At 43.0% G+C, this 26,547-nt stretch overlaps 1 protein-coding gene across 1 annotated transcript in view; it reads right to left on the reverse strand.

Annotated features, from left to right (window-relative positions):
* The window catches only part of LOC126237078 (uncharacterized), a 719,539-nt gene extending 693,472 nt beyond the window's left edge, over positions 1-26,067 (reverse strand). Inside the window, exon 1 of the mRNA XM_049946875.1 lies at positions 25,857-26,067. Within this exon, the coding sequence (XP_049802832.1) occupies positions 25,857-25,989 (133 nt within the window). The 5' untranslated portion in view covers positions 25,990-26,067. The remainder of the gene's footprint in view (positions 1-25,856) is intronic.
* Between the last annotated feature and the right edge of the window lie 480 nt (positions 26,068-26,547).

Below are 26,547 nucleotides of genomic sequence, written 5' to 3' on the forward strand. Positions count from 1 at the left end.
TCTTCAGGTGAGAACTGAACGTCGCAAACACAGATAAACATGATGTGCGTCTTGCACAGATATTATCTTTACAGAAGACACAAAAATGATAGAGCGTTTACATAGGAAAACAGAAAATTTTTGTCACATAGAAATAATAACATTAACTAAAAAAAGAGGTAAACAAAGGTTTTATGTGAAAGTACATTTAACAACTGATGAGAAATAAAATGAATTTTCAGTTTGAATCTAGTATTTGTAACGAAAACTTCATTCAACAGAGGGAAAAATCAGACTCATTTTCCATTTTTTCCTTTGTTAAATTAAGTTTTCGTTACACATACTAAATCCAAACTATAAATTCATCTTATTTCGCATCAGTTGTTAAATTTATCACCACATAAAAACATTGTTCACCCACTTTTTAGTTAACGTAATTATTTATATGCGATAAAAATGCAATGTTTTGATATGTATATATTCTATTATTTTTGTATATTCTGTATAAATAATATCCACGTAAGTCGCACATCATGTTTATAAGTGTTTGCGACGTTCACTTGTCATCTGAAGATGACCAGAGAAGCCGAAAGCCGGTTCGTGACCAAATAAATATAATTTTGCAGAACATTAGGAACTGTTTCTCTGGATATTAACTAAAGTTGTTCCTTTGTTCGGAACCCACCTTAATTTGTATAACAGCCGACGTAAACCAGTTGAAAGGTCGGAAAAAACCTAGAGCGTATCGTCTCCAATAGGATGTTCGGGATAAGGAGAGCTCTTACATTTAGTTCCTGGCATCACTATAAAAAGCGAGGGAATCCGCCGTATGTTGGAAAGCACCTTACACCATTTCTGTCCTCTGCTGGCGGTGCTGTTGCAAAACACGAACTTGTGGCTAGGCAGTAAAGGTGTACCAGGCTTATCATAAATGTTGTAACGCGCTGGACCCTCAGCTACACACAGCGTTTGTAGCTCCGTGACACTGAAACCTATAAGACATCAGACTTAGGATTTCCGTCATTTCCCTAAATCGCTTCAGGCAAATGTCGGAACGATTCCTGTGAAAGGGCACGTCCAATTTCCTTCCTCATTCTTTCCTAATCCGAACTGGTGCTCCATCTCTAATGAACTCATCGCCGACGGAACGTTAAACACTAATCTCCTCCTCACACTAGATGCAAAAACGTAGCTATTGCCAGACGAATTACGAAACACGGAAACCTAGTCTGATTACTATCCTAGTGATCTGTGCTTAGCTGAAAATATTTTTGGTCATATTAGAAAGGAAAAACACTTCTTAATAACTGTTTGCGTCAATAATCGACTTCTTCGGTAACTACTATCTATCCGTTCTCCTAGATTTCTTCGTAGCAGTCTCCAATAGAATCACCAGAAGTTACCAGTCAAAGAGATCAAAAATATATTAACTGAATTCTCTGTCGGTGCTTGGCAGAACATATCTACACTCCTGGAAATTGAAATAAGAACACCGTGAATTCATTGTCCCAGGAAGGGGAAACTTTATTGACACATTCCTGGGGTCAGATACATCACATGATCACACTGACAGAACCACAGGCACATAGACACAGGCAACAGAGCATGCACAATGTCGGCACTAGTACAGTGTATATCCACCTTTCGCAGCAATGCAGGCTGCTATTCTCCCATGGAGACGATCGTAGAGATGCTGGATGTAGTCCTGTAGAACGGCTTGCCATGCCATTTCCACCTGGCGCCTCAGTTGGACCAGCGTTCGTGCTGGACGTGCAGACCGCGTGATACGACGCTTCATCCAGTCCCAAACATGCTCAATGGGGGGCAGATCCGGAGATCTTGCTGGCCAGGGTAGTTGACTTACACCTTCTAGAGCACGTTGGGTGGCACGGGATACATGCGGACGTGCATTGTCCTGTTGGAACAGCAAGTTCCCTTGCCGGTCTAGGAATGGTAGAACGATGGGTTCGATGACGGTTTGGATGTACCGTGCACTATTCAGTGTCCCCTCGACGATCACCAGTGGTGTACGGCCAGTGTAGGAGATCGCTCCCCACACCATGATGCCGGGTGTTGGCCCTGTGTGCCTCGGTCGTATGCAGTCCTGATTGTGGCGCTCACCTGCACGGCGCCAAACACGCATACGACCATCATTGGCACCAAGGCAGAAGCGACTCTCATCGCTGAAGACGACACGTCTCCATTCGTCCCTCCATTCACGCCTGTCGCGACACCACTGGAGGCGGGCTGCACGATGTTGGGGCGTGAGCGGAAGACGGCCTAACGGTGTGCGGGACCGTAGCCCAGCTTCATGGAGACGGTTGCGAATGGTCCTCGCCGATACCCCAGGAGCAACAGTGTCCCTAATTTGCTGGGAAGTGGCGGTGCGGTCCCCTACGGCACTGCGTAGGATCCTACGGTCTTGGCGTGCATCCGTGCGTCGCTGCGGTCCGGTCCCAGGTCGACGGGCACGTGCACCTTCCGCCGACCACTGGCGACAACATCGATGTACTGTGGAGACCTCACGCCCCACGTGTTGAGCAATTCGGCGGTACGTCCACCCGGCCTCCCGCATGCCCACTATACGCCCTCGCTCAAAGTCCGTCAACTGCACATACGGTTCACGTCCACGCTGTCGCGGCATGCTACCAGTGTTAAAGACTGCGATGGAGCTCCGTATGCCACGGCAAACTGGCTGACACTGACGGCGGCGGTGCACAAATGCTGCGCAGCTAGCGCCATTCGACGGCCAACACCGCGGTTCCTGGTGTGTCCGCTGTGCCGTGCGTGTGATCATTGCTTGTACAGCCCTCTCGCAGTGTCCGGAGCAAGTATGGTGGGTCTGACACACCAGTGTCAATGTGTTCTTTTTTCCATTTCCAGGAGTGTATATAAATGACCTGGGTGACAATCTGAGCATTTCTCTTAGGTTGTTCGCAGATGATGCTGTAATATCCCTTCTAGTAAGGTCATCCGAAGACCAGTATCAGTTGCAAAGCGATTTAGAAAAGATTGCTGTATGGTGTGGCAGGTGGCAGTTGAAGCTAAATAACGAAAAGTGTGAGGTGATCCACATGAGCTCCAAAAGAAATCCGTTGGGATTCGATTACTCGATAAATAGTACAATTCTCAAGGCTGTCAATTCAACTAAGTACCTGGGTGTTAAAATTACGAACAATTTCAGTTGGAAAGACCACATAGATAATATTGTGGGAAAGGCGAGCCAAAGGTTGCGTTTCATTGGCAGGACACTTAGAAGATGCAACAAGTCCACTAAAGAGACAGCTTACACTACACTCGTTCGTCCTCTGTTAGAATATTGCTGCGCGGTGTGGGATCCTTACCAGGTGGGATTGACGGAGGACATCGAAAGGGTGCAAAAAAGGGCAGCTCGTTTTGTATTATCACGTAATAGGGGAGAGTGTGTGGCAGATATGATAAGCGAGTTGGGATGGAAGTCATTAAACCAAAGACGTTTTTCGTCGCGGCGAGATCTATTTACGAAATTTCAGTCACCAACTTTCTCTTCAGAATGGGAGAATATTTTGTTGAGCCCAACCTACATAGGTGGGAATGATCATCAAAATAAAATAAGAGAAATCAGAGCTCGAACAGAAAGGTTTAGGTGTTCGTTTTTCCCGCGCGCTGTTCGGGAGTGGAATGGTAGAGAGATAGTATGATTGTGGTTCGATGAACCCTCTGCCAAGCACTTAAATGTGAATTGCAGAGTAATCATGTAGATGTAGATGTAGATGTACCCCATTAACTCTCTTTTAACTGAGTGATGTCACACTTTAGCTCTAGTGCCTGCTTGGGGGCATGCAAAATCGGAGGGGTGTAGAACGAATTGCCTGCTTGCATGCGCCTAGGAACCGATCAATGGCTGTATTTGTACAGATACATTTTTAAAATGCTCACCAAAGGTGCTTGGGTGGCACTGAGGATGTTGCCAAGCTGGGGGTCTTAGAGAGACCCTTTGCCAATTTATTCGCACACATGTCCCAATCACGTTTCGGATCATGTTCAAATTCCGCCAAATGGTTCCACCCTGTCTCCTGAGGCAAAAAGTGTGATCACATTACAATGTAAAGTGCTAAGATCATGTTCAGTGGGATCGCAGATCTACAATGTCCTCAGAGAAGAGTTTTATCGTTTGGGTTGGGGGGGGGGGTGAGGGGGGAAGCGAGTGTCGGCAGCGTTTGTGGTTGTCATGGACATTGATCTGTTGCACCTCACACTGCAAAGTGTCGTTTTCGACCATGAAACCTGTGTAAATGAATGCCCAAAAGCCCCCCCCCCCCCCCCCCCCGTGGCCTTTCGAGTCAGTTTTGGGCAATAATGGGTCTGAAATGTTTCCCTCGGCGACGCATAAAAAAGTCACCTTATTTAAGCACTGAGTGACGTGGTTCTGACCCCCATCACAGATGCGTCCAGGGGAAGGGTGAGATGTGGGTGAGGGAGGGTGGTGATGACCTCCACATCGTATGAAACGACCATGGTGGCGTTGGGCAGAACTGTGATTAAATTTGGTACCAAAGTAACATCAGCAACCCATGGCACACTTCGCATGAACTTCTGAGCTCTTGCCTTTTTTTTTCTCATGTGTCGACGCCTTGCTCTTTTAAGCGCACCCAAGCCTGAGGTTGACGTCGCAGGGCGTCAAGCCTTTTCTATCATCACAGAGGAAGGTTGTAGGCAACGTCGAGCCAAATAGCAAACTTCTGTGTCGCAAATACGTAGAAAATAACGGGTATCAAAAACCTGACCCTTTAATTTTTTAGCGCAGTATAGGAAGGAAACAAAATAAACTTTTATAAAACTATGACTGTGACGTCTATGCTGCACGGGAATGAATCATAGGTTCTCACAAAGGGGGATCAGCACAAAATACAGTCGACTGAAATGAGATTTCTACGGACAGTCAAAGGTAGCACCTGCCAGATTGGATTAGGAATGAACAAATTAGAAAGAACTGAATCTTGAAGGGACATACGACATAGTAAAGAAATATGGAAACAGGTGGAAGGAGCATGTAAGTAGAATGCCAGGAGAAACACTAATGACACAACTGTTGAGACACATGCTGAGAGGAAGAAAAAACACTGGTAGGCTCAAAATGAGACTTGGTCTGCAACAAACTTTGAAGATGGATGAGACAGTTAACCTGGCCCCTGGAAGTGAAGATGTTGATGGTGATAACTGATGACGGTGGCAGATATAGCTGTCCAAAGATCGTGGATTTTATTGGAAATGACGCAGTTTAGGTTTGCCCCAAACGATTGGTTACTGCTAATTTCCTGTTTTAGCCAACTCACAATATCAAGAGATCCGTTTCGTTTCGGAAATGCTTCATAGTACAGCTTCTTTCTTTTGGAGGCTTATACGTTTGTTGCTAATACTTTACTATTATCTGTTGTGAGCAATTTATGGGTTGGAAGTCCGCCTCAGTAGCTGATGTAAGTAGTACAAAAAAATTTAAAAAAGAAGTGATCAATGCATCTGATTGTCAAGCAGAGGAACCGGTTTCGATTCCTGGCCGGGAGCGAGATTTTATCCGCTCGGTACTGGGTATGTGAAGTCATCATCGTTTCATCGTCATCACTTCATCATCGTCGACGCTCAAGTTGCCCAAGTGGCGTCAAATAAAAATACTTTCAGTAGGCGGCCAAACAATAGCAAATGGGATTTCCCGGCCAATAATGACGCATGATCGTTTCATTTCTTGGTTGGGGTATATATATTTTGGAGTTCAGCTATGTTCAACAGGTTATGGAGAGAGTCACATTATCTTGATAAAGAGATTTAATTAGTAGTACAGAAAAAGATCAGAGACTTGGCAGTTGAGGAGAAGTTTCAGTCTCAGCTGAGTGAGATATGAAACCGAGGCTAGAGGGCGAACGTTCCGGGAAGCAGAGACCGCAGCCGCGACGTTTTGCGGGGTTGTTCCGCCTTCGCTATCGGCTCGGCTCTTATCTCACTTCCGACCGCGGTCACAGCGCCGGCCCATGTCGCTGGCCTCGCTTCGCTCGTCTACTGAACAGCCACAGCCCTTACAGGGTCACTCAGTCATAAAACAGAGAAATACAACTAATGAGCCTCCTGCATCCTGAGTAGCTACTCCAGAGATATTAGGATACTTTCTCGTCAGGTGATGCAGACAACCAAATCATTCCTCGAAATGATTATAATGCCTTTCCCGCTAAAAGAGTGCAACCTTCATCTATTATCTTAGAAAATGCCACAATTACGTGGACAGATGTTCTCAAATTTAGGACTATGATTCCCTAATAACTTAACACTGAATTTCCAAATGGTTGTTAGTTCAACTTTGCCAAAAGACCCACACGATGACAATAAGCGATATTGTATCGCGACATCTTTGTACTTTTATGTATCTGTCACAGTAATTACGACTGAAATTATAATATTAGCTTTTTTTTCAAAATATGATACGCAGAATGTTTCATTAAGCGAAAGTAAATAAGTTTTGAATCGAAAAGGGAAGTTAGTGCTTTTCACTCACGACCCATTCACGTAATACACCGTACAGTCACATTAATATGACTACCCCGTATGTTCGACCCCTGCCTGCAGAAACCACTCACAGACGTCAGGTGGCAGCACTAGCAGTGGAGGATATATGGAGAGTCTCTGGGGGACACGGAAAACAGTGCTGTGATTGTGGTGATGCGGAAACGGCGCGATTTGCCTGGTGATCATTAGCACGATTAGCTTTCGGGACGAGGGTGGAAGCGGCTAAGTTTGTAAACTGTTTTAATCCCATCGTGGTTAAAGTATATCGTCCATGCAAAATTGCGCTATCCAAAACCGGCGCCGAGTAACTGTGGTGCACAATGGACCATGGATAACAGCAGTAAACGACGGCTGCGGAGACATGCAACTGTTGTGCAACTGACTGTCCAGACGAGCCAAAGGCCTACAAACAGTGTCTCCTCAACGGTCGTTTAGCGAGTTTTGCTGCCTATGTGCCTCCGCAGCAGGCACCTGGGTCATGCACCCATGCTGACGGCTGTTCATCGGAGACGAAGGCTGGAAATTGCTTTTTATAATCAATCGGACACATGTCCGTAGGCGTGTTCGGCGTGAAACGTCTGAAAGCGATAACACAGCAATCAACGTCGGAAGGGTCCATGTCGGAAGATAGAGTGTTATTGTCTGGGGAATGTTTCCGTGGACTTCTCTGGGTGACATCTTTCTGGAAGCCACAATCGATCAGCACAAGTGTGAACTACTCTTAGGGATCGTTTCCACCTCTACATGCAGTTTGCTTTTCCTCGGCAAGAGGGCATCTGCCAGTGGGAGAATGCAACGTGTCACACAGCTCGCAGCGTACGTGAGTGATTCCAACAGTACCAGGATGAGTCTACCGTACTCCCCTGGCCATCAAAATTCCCGGATTTAAAACTCCACGGACTTACAACCAATGGAGAAGCTATGCGACCACATCGATCCGATTCCTTATGCCACGGATCCTCAACCAAGAAACCTAGAGCAGCTGGTCACGTCACTGGAATCGCCATTATTTCTATTCTTCTTCTTTAGTATAGAAGGGGTTGTTAAGAAGAGATTAATCTACATTTGCAAATACGAGGGTTATTCGGAAAGTAAGGAACGATCGGTCGCGAAATGGAAAATACAGCGAAAATCTGATGAAGCTTTGCACAGATGCATTGGGCACTGTGTCTAGTACACCCGTCGATCGCATCATGTCGATCTTTTCAGTTCTGAGCTCACAGTGAGAAAGTGAAGATGGCTAGAAATTAGCGTCTCCCGCCAAGTATGAGGGCCTGAGGAAAGATTTCGCCTGAAGCTATGCACTCCACATAATATAACTGGCAAGCAATTCGTTCTACCTGACAATTTTCGGCCGCACTCTGCAGGGGCAATGAAGATGCTCCTGCAGCGTTTTCGATGGGAAGTGTTTGATCACCCACAATACAGCCCGTAATTGGCTACCCCTGAGGTTCATCTCTGCTCAAATGAACCGCTTGCTACGAACACAATATTTTGACACAGACAACGAGTTCCAGTCCAGAGCAGAAAATTGTCGCAAAGTGCTGGCGGCTGTCTTCTATAACGAGGGAATTGTAAAGTTGGTACAACGCTACGACAGAGGTCTACGTCTGAACGGCGACTGTATAGAAAAGTAGCTGGAAGGTGTAGCTAACCGTTGCAAACTAAACAGTTTTGATTTTCACTATGGTTTCCATTTCGCGACTTGTCGTTCCTTACTTTCCGAATAGCCCTCGTACTTCTGCTATCCGCTAGACAATTTTTTTTTCCACGTTTAATTTGTCAAAGAGACTTATAGCTGCATATTCCACCCATTTGTGTGCCGCAGTTAGATTCATTAAAGAATAATGCAGATCTTTTTCTTTCTAGTGTTGTGCTTGTGAATATCTCTATTACTCTCATACTCAGATGTGTTGTCAGTAACAAATTTCTGACGTGCATAAATGTTCTGTGAGGCTGTGGTTAATAATCCCACGTCCTTAGAGAGATGCACGCAACATGTACGTGTGCGAACACCACACGTAATTGTAGTCACTTTGTTTTGTGCAATGAATATTGCTTTTGCACAAGTGCAAAGTTACCTCAGAATACTATCCCATAACACCAGTGAACCTAAATATGAAAAATGCGTTAACTTATTGACTTCCCAAAGTTGGTAATTATTCTTGTGGCAAAGATAACCGGACCTAAGCATTTTAGGTCTACTATATTGTTTACAAAGTTAATTATTAATCAATACACACAAGTAGGAACTTCTCCTTTATACTATTTCTTCTTAGTATACCAGATTAACGAGTCGTGGAATTTTTTTGACACTACTAAACTGGATGAATACCCATTTGTGCAAAACCAGTCAGTAACTTTCGCAAAAACTTCATTACTATTTTGTCTGTTTACGTTTCTTTGCTTGGTTTCATAACAATACTTGCATCATCTGCAAACAGGACTGCTTCTGCCTCTTGATTCAAAGAAAAATGATAAATTATTACCGTCAAGCAAGAACACTAGTGGGCCATTTTCGAAGCCTGTGTGACCCACATTGTAATGTCTCCCCACGCAGATTATGTGACGTCCCTCTTTACATTACTCTAACGGTCTAGGGAAACTTTCTGCAATCTGTTTCTTAAATAAGAACTAAACCAGGCATGTGCAGAACTATTTACTCCATAAAAAGATAACTTCTTTAATAGACATCTCTAATTGTGTCAAGTCACAGAAGTTACCGAATGGTGATTTTTATTATTTAAATATTTCATTATGCGCTCATTTAGTGTATATCTGACTCGGAAGAATGGCCTTTTGAAATCCAAACTGTGATTGTGGCAAAGTATCCCATTACTACAGAAGTGAGTGACACTCTGTAGTACATTACCTTCTTAATAATTGTATTATTTTTAGATACAGAAAAAATAATCTTCACACGCGACGCGTTTCTCCTGTTCTAGGCATCATCAAACAATCTCAGGAAATTACATACTGGTGTAAGTATAAATTGCTGTTAAAGACAATATAAATGAATAAATTAAAAATAACAGAAGAAAGACAAATATCGATTGGACTATGGAGCACAGGGCCATATTTGTGTTTCAGGGGGTGGTGAGGGGTATAAATTTCAACTTATAAAGTATTGCACTATAACTGAGCTTACCGATGAAAGCTCTTCCCAATCGTGACCAAGGCGTCGAACGTAATTAAAAGTCCCACAGAACCGGGAGGTAACAGCCAGATAGCTACAGTCAATGCTTCATTACATCACCGATAAAATTCTTAATACTCGTAACCGAGGAGTCAAAAGTGATTAAGAGTCCCAAACAACTAGGAGGAAACAGCCAGATGGACACTGTGAATGCTCCATTACATCACTTAGAAGCAACACGAAAAAAGGTAAACACAGTAGGAAAAGGAAAGCTACTGACGTGTGAAAGGCGTGCCTAACTTACACAAATAGGCAAGTTCAGTGAGCAGAAAAAACTCGCGAGTGCAAATACATCCTTATACGGCTAGGCTAATACACCTTTGGCAAAAGAATGGGCATTAATAAGAATAATGAAACAGCTAAAAAATTTTTAGTAAAAATATGAAGCAACGACGCCAGAACCAACGCAAAACTGGTAAACTAACTGTAACGGTCATAACTTACCCATGAAGAAACAGTCCCAAGAACACAAATACGATCTGTTTACAACACTTTGGGCACGCGCAGTCATGGCCGCAACTAGACTGCCAACCAACTGTCAAGACCCCGTGGAGCCTTACTGAGAAAGGGTTCACAAGGTGGCGCGCTAAAACTCAACTAGCTGATTTCTAAGGCTTAACAAACATTCAGTAAGTAATATAGATGGCAACCATCATTTAAAGATACGCATCGTGATACTAAAAAATGTTCGATGTTTCGAACAGACTTTTTCGTTTATTACAGAGATTTGAAAAATATTTACTTGGAAATTTCAAACTCTGCCACTAAATTCCGTTTCTGGCCTTTGGTGGCCACGTCAAGGATTTTAAGGTTTTCTAAATCTGAGGGATGATGGCCAGAAGTTTTGAGGTGCTGGGCAAAGGGGGAAAATTTTTTCACCTGATCTTGTTTGTCAGTAGATACTCGTTAAACCTAACAGCGAAAGATCTCCCAGTTTGGCCGATATTCTCAGAGGAACATTCTGTACACTGAATTTGGTAGACAACTAACTTAGAGAATTCATTCTCGTTATAGGGGAGCGTGTATTGCATGGAAGAGCCCTTCGAAAAAATAGCACGAACATCAGTATGCCAAAATAGCTTAGCCAAGTTTAATGGAAAAGTCTGAAGAAATGGAATAGCTACACGTGTGCTTTAGCACAATGCAGATGTAAGAGAAGAATTAATAACAGACACTGCAGCGGTTTTTCGTTCATTATATAAACGGTCCACCAGTGAAGGGCTATAACCATTTGTTATGTCTTACAAAGCGCATATTGTCTAATTCTTTACTGATATCGCCGTCAGAGAGAGGGATTTTGCGTATATTACTTACTGAGTATTTATTGAAGCCTTAGAAATTAGCTAGCTAATTTTTAGCGCACCACCTTATGAGCGTTTTCTCACTAGGGATCCACGGGACACTGACACCCGCTTGGCAGTCAAGTTGCCGGCATGTCAGCACGTGCTCAGAATGTTGTAAACAGACCATATTTTTGTTCCTTGGGCGGTTTCCTCATGGGTAAGGTATCGTTACTGCCAGTTTCCCCGTTTTGCTTTGCTTATGGCTTCGTTGCTTCACATTTTTCCTAAACATTTTTCGTTATTTCTTTTTTCTTATTAGTGCCCGTTCATTTGCCAAAGGTGTATTAATCTAGCCATTATATGGGTGTATTTGTCGTTCGTGAATTTTTCTGCTCACTGAACTCGCCTGTTTGCGTATGTTAGGTACCTCTTGCACGCCTTGGTAGCTTTCTTTTTCCTGATGTCATTACCTTTTTTCGTGATGCTTCTGCGTGATGTAATGAAGCATTGACAGTGGCTGGCTGTTACCTCTCAGCTCTATGGGACTTTTAATTGCGTACGATGCCTCGGTCACGATTAGCAAGAGTTTTTATCAGTAAGCACAGTTATAGTGCAATATTTTATGAGTTGAAATTTATACCCCTCACCACCCCCGGAAACACAAATATGGCCCTGTAGTCCATCGTTCAATCGATGTTTGTCTTTCTTCTGTTATTTTTAATTTATTCATTTATTATTTTGTTTAACAGCAATTTTTACTTATACCAGTTTGTAATTTCCCCAGAGTATCTGATGATGCCTAAAAGGCGAAACACGCCACACGTGAAGATTAAATAAAACTATCTCCTGCAACTATGACTGTTTTGTCTGTGTCTAAAGACCTATTAGGGTTGCTGTACAAGTGGCAGCGCGATAGTTATGGAGTGGAGCGATTTGAAAAATTTTATGGTGTAAGGAGTGTCACTGGGAGGTAGTTACTAACTTGTATAGAGTCAGCCTTCTTATTCAAGTGACCTAACAATGTTATATTTCACCATGCCTGTGAAAAACACCTGAATTAATGATGCGTCACGTGACTAAGAAAAAACAACTTTTCAGTGTCTGGTTGGAGGTACTATTTACCCCATATGAAACTGTACTTTTTAATGTTATGATGATCTCCATTATTTCAGACAAAGCTGTGAGATTAATTTTTATTTCACTGTCGTCTGTGTGGATCCCTCTGTGTAGTGTTTTGTTTTCTCTTTTTAACTGTTTCCATCAATTTTTCCAACTATTGTTAAAAACTGCTGATATGAACTGTCTTTTATAATACTCCTATTCTCTTCAACAAAAAATTTCATCTTCTATGACTTCTTCCCATGTCTCCTGCTTGATAATATTCAATGTTGATTTGATTTTCTTGTCAGATCTTTCAATTTCAGTCAATATGTTCATATTCCGGGATTTTTTTACGACTTCTCTTAACATTTTACACTACTGTTTATAATATGAAAGTATTTCTGGGCACTTACTTGTTTTTCTTATTTTGTACATGTTCTTTTTTTCTTTGTGAAGCAAAGAACCTGTAGTGATCCAAAGTTTCTTTGAAGACTTATAATTGTTAAATTTCATTACCTACTTAGGAACACTACTTTCAGAAAGGGATAGAAACTTATTGAGAAATACGTCAGTTCAGAATCAGGATCATTGTAAACTTCACTCCACCCAATATTTTTAAGCTTTCTTTAAAATCTTCAGCATTTGTATCATTAACAAGCCTCGCTGTTTTCTTAGAGTGTTTCTGAGTTGTACATGGCGGTAAGTTGTATAACCTGGCTAACTGTGCACCGTGACCCAACAGTCCATTTACCACAGGAGAGACATGAGTTTCTTTAGCTTCCTCTTTTGTACAAATACGTCAACTAGAAGCGTATTACTGCCTTAAACAAATCGGGTAGTGTAGTTTATGACTGACATTAAATTATAAGTTGCTAACTGGACCTCTAGATCACGTTTTCTGTCAGATTATTTAAAGAAATTTACAATGAAATCACAACAAGTTAATAAACCCTTTTTTCTGTTTGACATATAGCACAATAAACCGTCAAATTTTTTCATGAAAATTTTCCAGTTATCCAGTGGAGAACTATGCACTGTAACAATCCCATGTATTGCACTTCCCAATATTAAGTCCCAAGCACATGCTTCTATATCATAAAGCATACAGAACTTGTTTGTTTCTACATTTTTTATTTATATTCCTTTTTATGAATGTTATAACTCTTCCTTTATCAATATTGGATCTACATCTGTACCCAGCCAATTTATAGTCACTCAATTTAAGAACTGTGAGTTAACTCATGGCAGGGTAACACTTTGAAACTTATTCGCTCGAATTAATCTTTGGTGTCATAAGTGCAGCATGTGGATAGATGGAGAGCATTTATTGAGTTTTCTTGCACACTATGATTTGATTAGAGTACTTTTTGTTCAACTGATATATAAGTAAACGTTATGCACTAACATTTGTTGATTCCACTTCGTTCTAGAATTCTCAAATGCTATTCACTAATGATGGCCGTCACACAGAGGTCTGTGCGGGTTCCAGATCCCTATAACCAAATACAAAGTTGGCTAGATCGTAAATCCGCCGATTACGAGAAGCAGATGCCAGTGACGCCTCATAACGTGGTCAAAGACGTCTGAACAGATCGGCAGCGCAACCTGAAGTCGTACAAGGCCACTGCCTCTTACAAACGTAACCAGTTCAAACTTACTTACATACCAGACGTGGACATTTCTTTGATAAGAGCAGATTAATACATGTGATAAACGTGTAGCCGCAAGTCAAGTCCATCAGAAAAAACAGAAAATTTGCGATCTTTAGCCGCTATAGAGATATAGTGACTCTCGATCACTGTTAGTTTCGTGTTGCGTGGATCATTTATACGATTAACGGCGATTAATGATAATGAAAAGGGCTACATACAGGTCATTTACAAGTTTTTTCTTTTTTATACAAATGTAAATTTGCATGTTACATAAGTACAAATTCTTCTACGGAAAAGGCTAAGAGAAAATTTTTCTTTTCTTTTCAAATTTAACTTTTTCATCTGTCAGACTTTTAAATCATTGGATAGGTGATTAAAATATTGGATGGTAGCGTCGTGCACCCCCTTTTTGGACTAAACTCAACATTAATGTAGAACAATGAATATCTTTTTTCTTCTGTGTACATAGCTGCCCTTTGCAACTAACTTCATGAGTGAATACATATACAGTGTAACAGCAGTAAAAATGCTTAACTCCTAAAAACAGATGTTTACAAGATGACTGTGAGTGAGCACCACGTGTGTTTCTTACATCGCGTTGCTGAGCAACGATAACTTACTTTCTTTAAGATGAGTTACACCAGAACGTTATTCCACACTATGATAGTCAACGGAAATACGTAAAATATTTTAATTTTGTGATTTTTCTGTCCCCAGGATATGCAATGATTCAAAGTGCAGGTGTGGCTGAGCTGACTTGTTTTAGTAGTTCAAGAATGTTTTTATCAATTCGCATTGATGTAAACACCAGAAAATTTTGAAGCTTCCATCGTAATTATAATTTCTCACTATGGGCTACATTTATCATTGCTGCAGTACATGTAGGTGCGTAGAACAGGATACGTTGCTTCTTTCTGAGACTGAGAGTAAGAACGTTTGCAGAAAACGACTCTATAATGCTTTTAAGAAAATCAATACTATTTCTTTTGTTCCTGTACATCTGTTTGGATTGATTACAATATCATTGTCATCTGAAACAAGAACTTATTCTAAATGTTGGATACAGTTACTAAGAGTCGTGAGGTGCAGTTTCCTGGTACTTCGGTAGATATATTCAGCCCAAACAAGCGCTAATCATCACGTCTTTAGTGCGAAGCCCATTGTCAACGGAAAGCATCTGTTTGTTTCTCGTTACAAAAAAAACTATTTTTAAGGAGAAATGTTACGAGCCCATTCGATAGAGCGGTACCGAATCACTCTATTGTGATATGCGTCTTAGCGATATGTATTAACAGCAGTAGTGAAACTCGAAGAATAACCAGTACTCCAGGAGCAAGTGAGCAGCGCTGCTATATGGCAGAAGGAGTCAGTGCCCACGTAATATGTATCGATAAAACGAATATCGCACTAGATTAATTTGGGGCCACTCTATCGTACAGGCATGAAGAAACCCGCCTTAAAAGTCATTTTGTTTGTAATGGGAAACAAATGGATGCTTTCACTGACGTTCGCCATCACATGAAAGATGTGATGAGTAGTATTTGCTTCGGCCGGATCCAACTACAAATTGAAAAAAAAAAAGCCCAGAGAAAATGTGCCTGTCGGCTCTTGGAGGGGTGGGGTATGGAGTGTGGGGGGGGGGGGGGGGTGGGACAGCCGTTGTACAAGAAACAGCAGTGTACCTAAGATTGAACCTTGCGGAACCCCATAAATGATTTCTTCACAGTCTGAAGAATCTCCTCTGGCATCATTGGCTGAATGATTATTTACAACTTTTTGTGTTCTTTTTGGTTGGATATGACACCCATTGGTTGACCATGAATTCCATTAAACTTGTGTTTATCTATATAATATTGTGGTTCCCTTAGGTAGCACACAGAAAATATCAGCTAGTGCAGTTTTGTTATTTATGGCTGTAAAAACTGAAGAGCGAACATGAAAATGGCATTCTCAGTTAAGCAACTTTTGTGAATATCAGCTGTGATTAAGGATAGTATTGTTGCTCAAGCAGGATACTGTTCTACTGGACATTACATTCTCAACGACGCCTACATAACTTCTACGTCTGTACCCATAACAGTTCCCCGTAAATACAGTACTTTATGTGATACCTGTACCATATCCTTCCTCTCTCACCCCCCTTCCATCTCATCACATTCGTGGGTGACGGCAAGAAAGACCGACTGTCATAATGCGAGATATGAAGGATGTGCAAAATTTTTGGGGTTAAAATAATAAAGATGTCAGAAGATACAAAACTGACTACAACTGAATACTAGGTAATAACAAGCTAAAAGGTCAGAGTGAGCATTCAGTTTTGTTATTAACATAATCAACTCACAGCTTAGAACAGCAACTTAAACTCATAGAAACTGTTCAAAGTGTCGGATTGCAAGTCTCAGGATATTCATTTCAACTGCACGTAAAATTTTGCAGTATCTCCAACATTTCCGCGTTGCCTGTTCCACAATAAGATAGGCAACTAGGAGTCTACCAATTGGCTTCCTCTTCATGTTATCTCGTTGCCTGGCGTCTACAGAAATCAATGCGAGATCGATTGGCAGACACAACGCAGTGTTCTGCAACTCTGCTTGAAGCTCACCACGTACGTCTACATGGGGCAGAAAGAGAACTTGGTTGCCGCTGAACACAGCTTGTAAGAAAGTCACGTGTTTGATTCTGAACGTAAGAGAGTGCTGTGTATGATGAAATATACCCAGCTCCCACAAAGATGTTACTGAGAACAGTTAGTCAGCGAAGGCAGTTTAGATCTGACAGCATCTATTTTGTGCCTCGAATTAATTTGGAGAAGTTTACATTCAGATACTTAACTGAAGCATCTTTGTTTCGGGGATGATTTCTCCTGTTGATCTGGTGCTAGTAATGTACGATTTTTATCAATTTGTTGTAAAAATCGCAATCTTCATTTTTGGCTGTTTATTCAATCCAACAAAAAGCTCTTCGTATACTTCGGCGTAGACAGTGCATTTAATTTTCATCATAATAAATCAAATTTTCTTCTTTATAATCTAAATAACCAAGAACTGTCCACAGCCGATAAAAATTAGCCCGACTTACAAGTTCGCTAACACAGTTCCTCCTCTGAAACTCTGCTACATACATGCCGACACGACCAGTCTTCCACAACTAAGGATACACATATATTAAAGAAGGCTCCCAATAAGTTACATTGGTATAAAAATACACTGATGTGCCAAAAGTCCTAATATCGTGTCGGACGTCCTTTTGATCGGCTTAGTGCAGAAACTGGCCTTGGCACGGACTCAACAAGTCGTTGAAAGTCCCCTGCAGAAATATTGAACCGTACTTTCTCTATAGCCGTCCCTAATTACGAAATTATTGCCATTGCAGGACTTTGTGCACAAACTAACCTCTTGATTATGTCCCATAACTGTTCGATTGGATTCGTGCCGGGCGATATGGGTGGCAAAATCATTCGCTCGAAATGTCCAGAATGTTCTTCAAATCAATCGCGAGCAACATACCCCGGTGACATGGCGCATTGTCAACCATAAAATGTCCAATTTTGTTTTGGAACACGAGGTCTATGATGGGTGCAAATTGTCTCCAAGTAATGGATCATAACCAGAGGACAGTATGTTCCACGTAAACACAGCCCACACCATTATGGAGCCACCACCAGCTTGCCGAGTGTCTTCTTCACAATTTGGGTCCATGAATTCGTGGGGTTTGCGCCACACTCGAAACCTACCATCACCTCTTACCAACTTAAATCGGGCGTCACCTGACCAGGCCACGGTTTTCCAGTTGTCTAGGGTCCAACCAATATGGACACGAGCCCAGGTCGCGGTGTTAGCAAAGGCACTCGCGTCGGTCGTCTGTTGCCATAGCCCATTAACGCCAAATTTCGCTGCCCTGCCCTATCGGATACGTTCGACGTACGTCCCACATTGATTTCTGCGGTTACTTAACGCAGTGTTGCTTGTCTCAACGCAAACGCCACCGCTCTCGATCGTTAACTGGAGGACGTCGGCCATTGCGTTGTCCGTGGTGAGAGGTAAACGCCTGAAATTTGGTATTCTCAGCACACTATTGACAATGTGAATCTCGGAATATTGAATCCCATAACGATTTCGAAATTAATGTCCCATGCGTCTAGTCCCTACTACTATTCCGCGTTCAAAGTCCGTTAATTTCCGTCCTGCGGCCTCAATCTTATCGGAAACCTTTTCACATGACTCACCGGAGTACAAATGACAGCTCCGCCAATGCACTGCCCTTTTATATCTTGTGCACGCGATACTATCGCCATCTGAATATGTGCATGTCTGTCCCATGACTTTTGTCACCTCATGTATGGGTTATTACTGTTTTCATTCAAAATCGTTTTAAATCAAGTGGAAAGTACCTGAATGACAATGCTTCTCGGCGCTACATTTACACGTTCTGAACACATAAAAAAATACTCACATAAACTTTAAATAAAAAACGAGCCTCCATATAACCCCGACAGTCAAACAGAAATAATTGGCTCCCCTGGCAAAGCCGAAGAACGCTAATGTTCCCAAAAAGAACAGTATCGTAATCTTCTATAGATACAAACTAAGCGCGTCTAGGGACTTGTACCTGGCCACCAAATGCTGCGAACACATCCAGCCTATATAGATTTCTGTACGGCACAGAAGATGGAGTCTAACTGACCACTCCATCACTCGAATGTGGGCTGACCCACTACCATCCACCTGTCGGGAGGTGTGGGAGCAGACCAGCGCTCTGCATCTTCTATGTAAATACAACCTAGACACCGTTTCGACACTTCGCTCGTAGACGATGGGAGTGAACTCCTTGAAACATCGCACCATTTTTGCAAACTCACTAGGATGGAAACGCAAGCGTTTTATGTTAGTTCCCTTTCAGCTTCTTTTAGTTATTCGTAGAGTACGATCTCATATAAACGCATAGGAAAAAATCGATAGGAATATTTGGCCATTGTGTCGACCATGGGACAGGACGTACACCTCCAATACCACGTTGAGAGTATCAGTTGTTTAGATAGTCATAGACAGTAAAGTAGAAATGGAATGATACACCGTCGTGTTGAAACTAAATTCTCTCGTGCCAGGATGTTCGGTCTCCATTAAGTGTGATAGAGCATATCTAATGGACACTGATTACCACACGGTGATCAAGAGGGCTCGCGCAAAATGTCTCATGTGTTGATCTTGTACAACTGCATACACATGTTGTTAGAGTGTCTTTGCTGGTAACACGAGACGAACGTGGCATATGAATTTTCATCACTCCAGACATGGCTGTTGTAGAAGTTTAAAACACAATAACGGTTCACGAAGTACTCATCCGTCAACAATATAAAATGTACGAGGTTTATCAGTGCAGCATTGACGTGGATATAACACTGAGAGGACTGATCTCACGATTCAGAATTATTTGGCTCCATTGCTTGCATTCATTGTTAGTGGTAGGAAAACAGCGGAGTAATTGCTGTTCCACCATTAGTCCCTTCTCTGTATTCTACGAAGTGTATATTACACGGATACTAGGGCCTTAGCTAACTCTCTGTGATTTGAGCAACCCAGTTTCGTCAAATTATGATGAGACCTGAAACTTCCTGAGAGATTAAAGTTGTATACCGGGCCGGGGCTCGAAGCCAAAGCCTTTACCTTATCGGATTACTGCTCTACCCATTACTACTGCCTAAACACGACTCACGGCCCGTCCTCACAGCTTCACTTCCGCTAGCACTTCCCTTCCACTCTCCAAACTTCATACAAGTTCTCTTGCATACATTGTGGGGCTGGCACTCCAACTCCTGTCAACTTTGGCAGGTACTTGCGGAAGTAAAGCTGAAAGAGAGTCGTGCCAAGTGGATCGTACCTGGATACGAGCACTTGCCCGCGAAAAGAGAAGGTTTTGGATTCTAGTCGTGGTCCGTCACTCAGTTTTAATCTGCCACAAAGACTCAAGTCAGTACACACTCAGTTGAAGAGTGAAACTTCGTGCTGCTACGTCATACCTGCTGTGAAACTTTTCTCCGTACATTCGTTCGTATTTCCGGACAATACATTCTGTTCTGTCAAACATTAAATGCATAGATATATGTTCATTCCTGTAAAGAAAAACGATCAATCTTCGACAACATTTTATGGATAATATTTGAGAGCGTGCTGCAGAATTTAATACATTGTTGTAAAGCAATAATGTGAACACCACTGACTCATCATACACACACTTTTGTCACATACATCGATGCGTTAAGTTGCCGTTTATTATCAAAGAGAGGCTATACAAACTTATGTGTGATACGCCCTGTCCAATGAAGAGTCGGTATCGCATTAAATATTCATTTATGATCATTTTATTTGTTATGAGGTTCCGTGGAACTGTCCGAGCCAAAGCTACTTGATTATGGAAAGAGTCAGTACAAAACTAAATAATTAATAAATCACGGTAAATATAGTGAGCGAGTATACGAATTAATAACACACAACAAAGTTCTCAACTACTGTAACTCCTTTGCAGAACAGGAGTGTGCCACAAGGAAACCATTCAACGTGGAACTGAACGCGTGGGGATCATCACTTATTTTCTTCAGTCCCGCTGGAAGCCTACTGAAAATGAAACCTGCTGCACAGTGCTCACATTTCGTACAATGTTTAAGGAAGTGTTATCCAAGTACATACGATGATTTTTCTGTCGTCAGTGAATTAATAGCAGTTTCTTCTGAAAGAATCAGTATTGTCAACAATAAATCCCGTTATGGAGTATATGCACAAGAAAGGCAGACTTTTGAATCCCGAAAAATCTGAAGAACGGTCTACGAGCAAGTTCGCGAACTGAAACCGTAGGTCAGCCTCATAGACCTTTTCTGGCCTATGAATATTCTTTGTGGGTGCACAGACTAGCCCAAAAATGTCAGATAACAAAGTGACACAGAGTTCCCTGCCTAAAAAAATTCTGTGTAGGATGCTCTACCATGTATGCCTGGAGCATGCTCTTACAGAGTTGAAGAACCAAAGAAACTGTTACACTGACTAATAACATGTAGCCACCCCCCCTCCCCCCTCCACGAGAACGCAGAAGTGAGCAGCGTGCCTGCAAGGCTGTCCATAAATCCGAAAGAGTACGAGGGAGTGGAGATCTCTTCTGAACACTAAGTTGCAAGGCATCACAGATATCTCAATAATGCTCGTGTCTGAGGAGTCTGATGGTCAGCGGCAGTGTTTAAACTCGCAAGAGTGTTCCTGGAGCCACTCTGTAGCAATTCTGGAAGTGTGGGGTGTCGCATTGTCCTGTTAGTATCGCCCAAGTCCGTCAGAATGCACAATGGACATGAACGGATGCAGGTGATCAGACACGATACTTATGTACGTGTCACCTGACAGTGATCAGACACGATACTTATGTACGTGTCACCTGACAGAGTCGTATCTAGACATATCAGGGGTGTCATATCACTCCAACTGCACGCGCCCCACACCATTACAGAGCCTCCGCCACCTTGAACAGTCTCCTGCTGACATGCAGGGTCCATGGATTCATGAGGTTGTCTCCATACCCGTACGCATCCATCCACTCGATACAATTTGAAACGAGACTCGTCCGACCAGGCAACATGTTTACAGTCATCAGTGTCTAATGTCAGTATTAACGGGCTCAGGCGAGACATTAAGCTTTGTGTCGTGCAGTCATCAAGGTTGCACGACTGGGCTTTCGGCTCCGAAAGCCCATATTGATGATGTTTCGTTGAATGGTTAGCAGGTTGACACTTGTTGATGGCCCAGCACTGCAATGTGCAGCAGTTTGCGGAAGGGCTGCACTTCTGTCACGTTGAAGAATTCTCTTCAGTTGTCGTTGGCCTCGTTCTTGCAGAATCTTTTTCCGTCCGCAGCGATGTCGGAGATTTCATGTTTTACCGGATTTATGATATTCACGGTACATTCGTGAAACGGTCGTACGGGAAAATCCCCACTTCATCACTACCTCGGAGCGGATATCGTGTGCCTGATATTACACCACGTTCCAACTCTCTTAAATCTTGATAACCTGCCATTGAAGCAACAGTAGCCGATCTAACAACTGCGCCAGACGCGCAGTGTCTTCTAAAGGCGTTGCCGACCGCAGCGCGATATTCTGCCTGTTTACGTATCCCTGTATTTGAATACAATGCCTATATCAGTTTCTTTGGGGCTTCAGTGTAAGATGAGTAGCGTCTTTTTGCAACAGGTTCCCGATGAAGTTTATTGACGGATTCTGTGAGACACCGTGGATGGCTTAACATAGCCTCGACGTAGTCGGCGTCTCTTCTCTTGAGGTTTTCCTGTCTCCTTCGTTAGTTCCATTGCATGTTTCCACATTGATGAATAATTGCTCGAAGAATAGTCGAATACGATCTTCCCGCAGACCATGCCTGAATGATCTCGGACAACGTTATGGGAGCAGCGCAGACGTTCCAGTCCACTACAGTTTTACTACGGACCTGGGTTTGTAGAAAAAAAATGAGGTGCCTATTCCATAACAAAGTGCTTTATTTCATGCTGCTCAGCCAAAAAAATAGGACAAGAGGACAAAGCCGCTGAACGCTACAAGAAGTCCATTGTTCTGGCAGAACAGAGGGCTACGCAAGGTAGATGACATGAAAGCTTAAGTTTTCCAATACGCTCGCTACTGTTGAAGAAGATTTAGATGTCCTTTCACAACATTCGAAATCTGTTTGATTTGATGTCAGCACATATAGTTCTGCTAGATCGCGTGGTGGTTTCACCACCTGCTGATTTTGGATAGCTATTTTTTTATATTCTTGGTGATGTTTGTGGTATGGGCATTTCGCCGTGGTCTAAGACATGTTCCTGTGGCTAACCTTTCGTCTCCTAATACAAGAGACATCATCTGGGGCTATAAAGACGCAGTTAGTATTTACAAATTTGAACAAGCTCAGCACGCCCAACTATTTATAAGTACCCACGTAGGTATCCAGTTACGTCAACAAAGATGTAAATTCCGGCGTGTGCTATGTTACTAATATATTATTAAATACGCGTAGATCCAGTATTTTATCCATCTCCAGCAACTGTAGTCCTACGTAATGAAATAATGATCAGCCAGTCGCATATGAGACATTTAATTTCCTTACCGGTTTTGGGCACTTAGTGGCCTTCTTCGGAAGGTTATGCCTATCGCATTATTTGCGAGTGTCAATAATAAAGTGCATACAGTGTCAATAATAAAGTGCATACAGCATACCTTGGCATTTTGTTGTATGCACTTTATTATTGCCACTCACAAATGATGCGATAGGCATAACCTTCTGAAGAAGGGCAGTAAGTGCCCAAAACGTGTAAAGAAATTAAATTTCTTATATGAATCCGGTTGCTTATTATCCCATTATTCGCGCAGATGTGTAGTTAAGCTGGATAGGTTGCTTAAAAGGTTATACAACAGGTGAATAATGACCTTATTGTTTATTTGACATTACAATAGTGAAGCCATAGTCACAGATCATAAAATTTTTATTTAAAAAAAGTGAAAAATAAAAAGAAGAAAGAAAGAGGTTACATTACCAGTTTCAACGATCTACGTCGTCGTTTTCAAATGTAAACCATCAGCTGGAGAATATGTAATGGGAATTATGACCAAACATCTGGTAACAATTACGAGAAATAATGAGATTGTCAGATGTATGGTTATAATTCCCATTATATATTCTGCAACTGATGTTTTACATTTGAAAACGACGGCGTAGTTCGATGAAACCGGTAATGTAACACCATTAAAAAAAAACATTATGTACTGTGGCCATGGCTTCTCTACTGTAGTATCAAATAAACATTTAAGTTATAATATGGTCACAGTCCCTACGACAATTATGTCGGAATATAGAATGACCTCATTGATCAGAAAGTGTATATGACGCGTTTCGGATTTCTTTCCATCTTCAGAAATCTAAGTGCAAAGGACAAGAGCGTTACCAGTTCAACATGTAACATGATATATACCATGTAGTAATCGGCGAATCGCCCGACGATGTTGGTAGGAATGGGTGCGTCAAGGCCGAACGCAGTCACCAAGTGTGGTCGACCTAGAGAGACGACAGAATGTGAGGACGAAAGGGGGCCGAGCTGACGGCGTCCCTTGCGCCCACTACCATTGACCTCTGTTCACCAAAAAGTCTGTTTGCAGTGGTGTCGGGTCATTCGACCTTGACTGGAGAACGACTGTCTTCAGTGATGAGTCCCGCTTGGAAATGAGCCCCAACGATCTCCGAAGACCTGTCTGGAGACGCACCGGGTAGCGGTGCGATACAAACCTGACCTACATCCCGGCAACATACAGTGATGGTCTGGGTTGCCATTTCTTTTCATAGCTGGAAGTCTTTGGCTGTCGTCCGCAGCACCCTTATAGCACAACGGTTAAATCGACGACATCCAACGATCCGTTTTTGTTACCCTTCATGGCAAGCAATCCTGCTCTTACATTTCTGCAAGATAATGACCGCCCGCACTCGGCGAGACTTTCTATTGCTTGTCTTCGCGCTTGCCAAACCTCCCTTGGCCAGAAAGATCGCCTGATCTATCCCCCATTGAGGACGTTTACAGTATTGTAGACACAGTCCTACGACCAACTCGGGATTTTGACAACCTAACGCTGCAGCTGGACTGAATTTGGAGGACATCAACAACTCTATGAATCAATACCAAGCCCAATAACAGTTTGCGTAAGGGCAGAGGTGGACGAATGTGTTATTGAGCTGGTCAATTCGTTAAGCTCTTTACCTTGAAAAAATCACTCAATATTTCTTAAATTGTAATAATTTGTTTCTCTGTGCATTTACATCACATCTATCGATTTCCGTCCCATTCGGATAATTCCTTCGTGGTGCATCCCTTGTTTATCCCTTAGTATGAATATTAAACTGCGTCCTTCTGATTTACGAGGAAGATTTGTATATACACTACTGGCCATTAAAACTGCTATACCAAGGAGAAATGCAGATGATAAACGGGTATTCATTGGACAAATATATTATACTAGAACTGACATGAGATTACATTTTCACGCAGTTTGGGTGCATAGATCCTGAGAAATCAGTAACCAGAACAACCACCTCTGGCTGTAATAACGGCCTTGATACGCCTGGGCATTGAGTCAAACAGAGCTTGGGTGGCGTGTACAGGTACAGCTGCCCATGCAGCTTCAACACGATACCACAGTTCATCAAGAGTAGTGACTGGCGTATGGTGACGAGCCAGTTGCTCGGCCACCATTGACCAGACGTTTTCAGTTGGTGAGAGATCTGGAGACTGTGCTGGCCAGGGCAGCAGTCGTACATTTTCTGTGTCCAGAAAGGCCCGTACAGGACCTGCAACATGCAGTCGTGCATTATCCTGCTGAAATGTAGGGTATCGCAGGGATCGAATGAAGGGTAGAGCCACGGGTCGTAACACATCTGAAATCTAAGACGTGGCTGCACGATCCGTTACCGTCATGCTGATAAGATACCTGTCATCTCGACTGCTAGTGATACGAGGCCGTTGGAATCCAGCACGGCGTTCCCTATTACCCTCCTGAATCCACCGATTCCATATTCTGATAAAAGCCCTTGGATCTCGACCAACGCGAGCAGCAATGTCGTGATACGATAAACCGCAATCGCGATAGGCTACAATCCGACCTTTATCAAAGTCGGAAACGTGATGGTACGCATTTCTCCTCCTTACACGAGGCATCACAACAATGTTTCACCAGGCAACGCCGGTCAGCTGCTGTTTGTGTACGAGAAATCGGTTGGAAACTTTCCTCATGTCAGCACGTTGTAGGTGTCGCCACGGGCGCTAACCTTGTGTGAATGCTCTGAAAAGCTAATGATTTGCATATCACAGCATCTTCTTCCTGTAGGTTAAATTTTGCGTCTGTAGCACGTCATCTTCGTGGTGTAGCAATTTTAATGTCCAGTAGTGTATAACGTATTACTACTATGCTAGGAAAGCGTCTGGCCGAGGATACTGAGTGCTACCCGTGTTTTTGATGGTATGGGTCGTTAGTTTGTCCTTTAAAAAGGTGGTTCGCTAAGTTTCCACTTCGCCTTCGTGAATGTCTGTTGGGGGTACTCACTGGGGTCGCGAAGGCTGCTGGCGCAGACGGTCGAGGCTGCTGGAGCTGAAGGTGTGCCGGTGCTTGTCCAGAGGGCTGTGCGTGGGTGTGACGGGCTGGCTGTGCGAGCCGCCCGGCCCGCTCCCGTTGCCATGGCTACTGCCGCCGCTGAGCACCCTTCGCAGCCTCAGGCGCAGCGGCACCACGCGCTTCTTGCCGTTCTCGGGGGGCGCCATCGCGGCACTGCCCGCCGCCTCGACGCGCCGCACCACGCCGGATACGCACGCGGCAGCCTCGCCGCTTCCGCCGGGACGTTGCGTCTCTACCGTGATACAGTTACGCGCTCCCTCTGCACACACGTTAGCCGCTTTGCTTCGCAGCTGCAACGCATTACCCGCCCAAGTAGCCGAGGTCGCGTTTGCCTCCCGGCTTAATTCGGTAGCCGCTCTCGGAATGATGTCTATCGGCAAGTGCTGCCAAAATTGAGTTCACCAATGAAATCAGGGCACTTGGATTACGAAGTACAGTCCAGAGATTTTAATCATCTGCCTCATTCACCGATGACAACCAGTAGTAGCTGACGCAGAATACTGCATCTAATAAGCATTTGATGCCTCCCCCCTGCGTCCTGTTGCTCAGTGCATAGTAAGTCACTTTAGATTCAAAGAGTGAGGACGGAAAGGACTGAGATATATACACTGCTGAAAGAAAA

This window comes from Schistocerca nitens, chromosome 2 (genome assembly GCF_023898315.1).
Source record: "Schistocerca nitens isolate TAMUIC-IGC-003100 chromosome 2, iqSchNite1.1, whole genome shotgun sequence".
NCBI lineage: Eukaryota > Metazoa > Arthropoda > Insecta > Orthoptera > Acrididae > Schistocerca > Schistocerca nitens.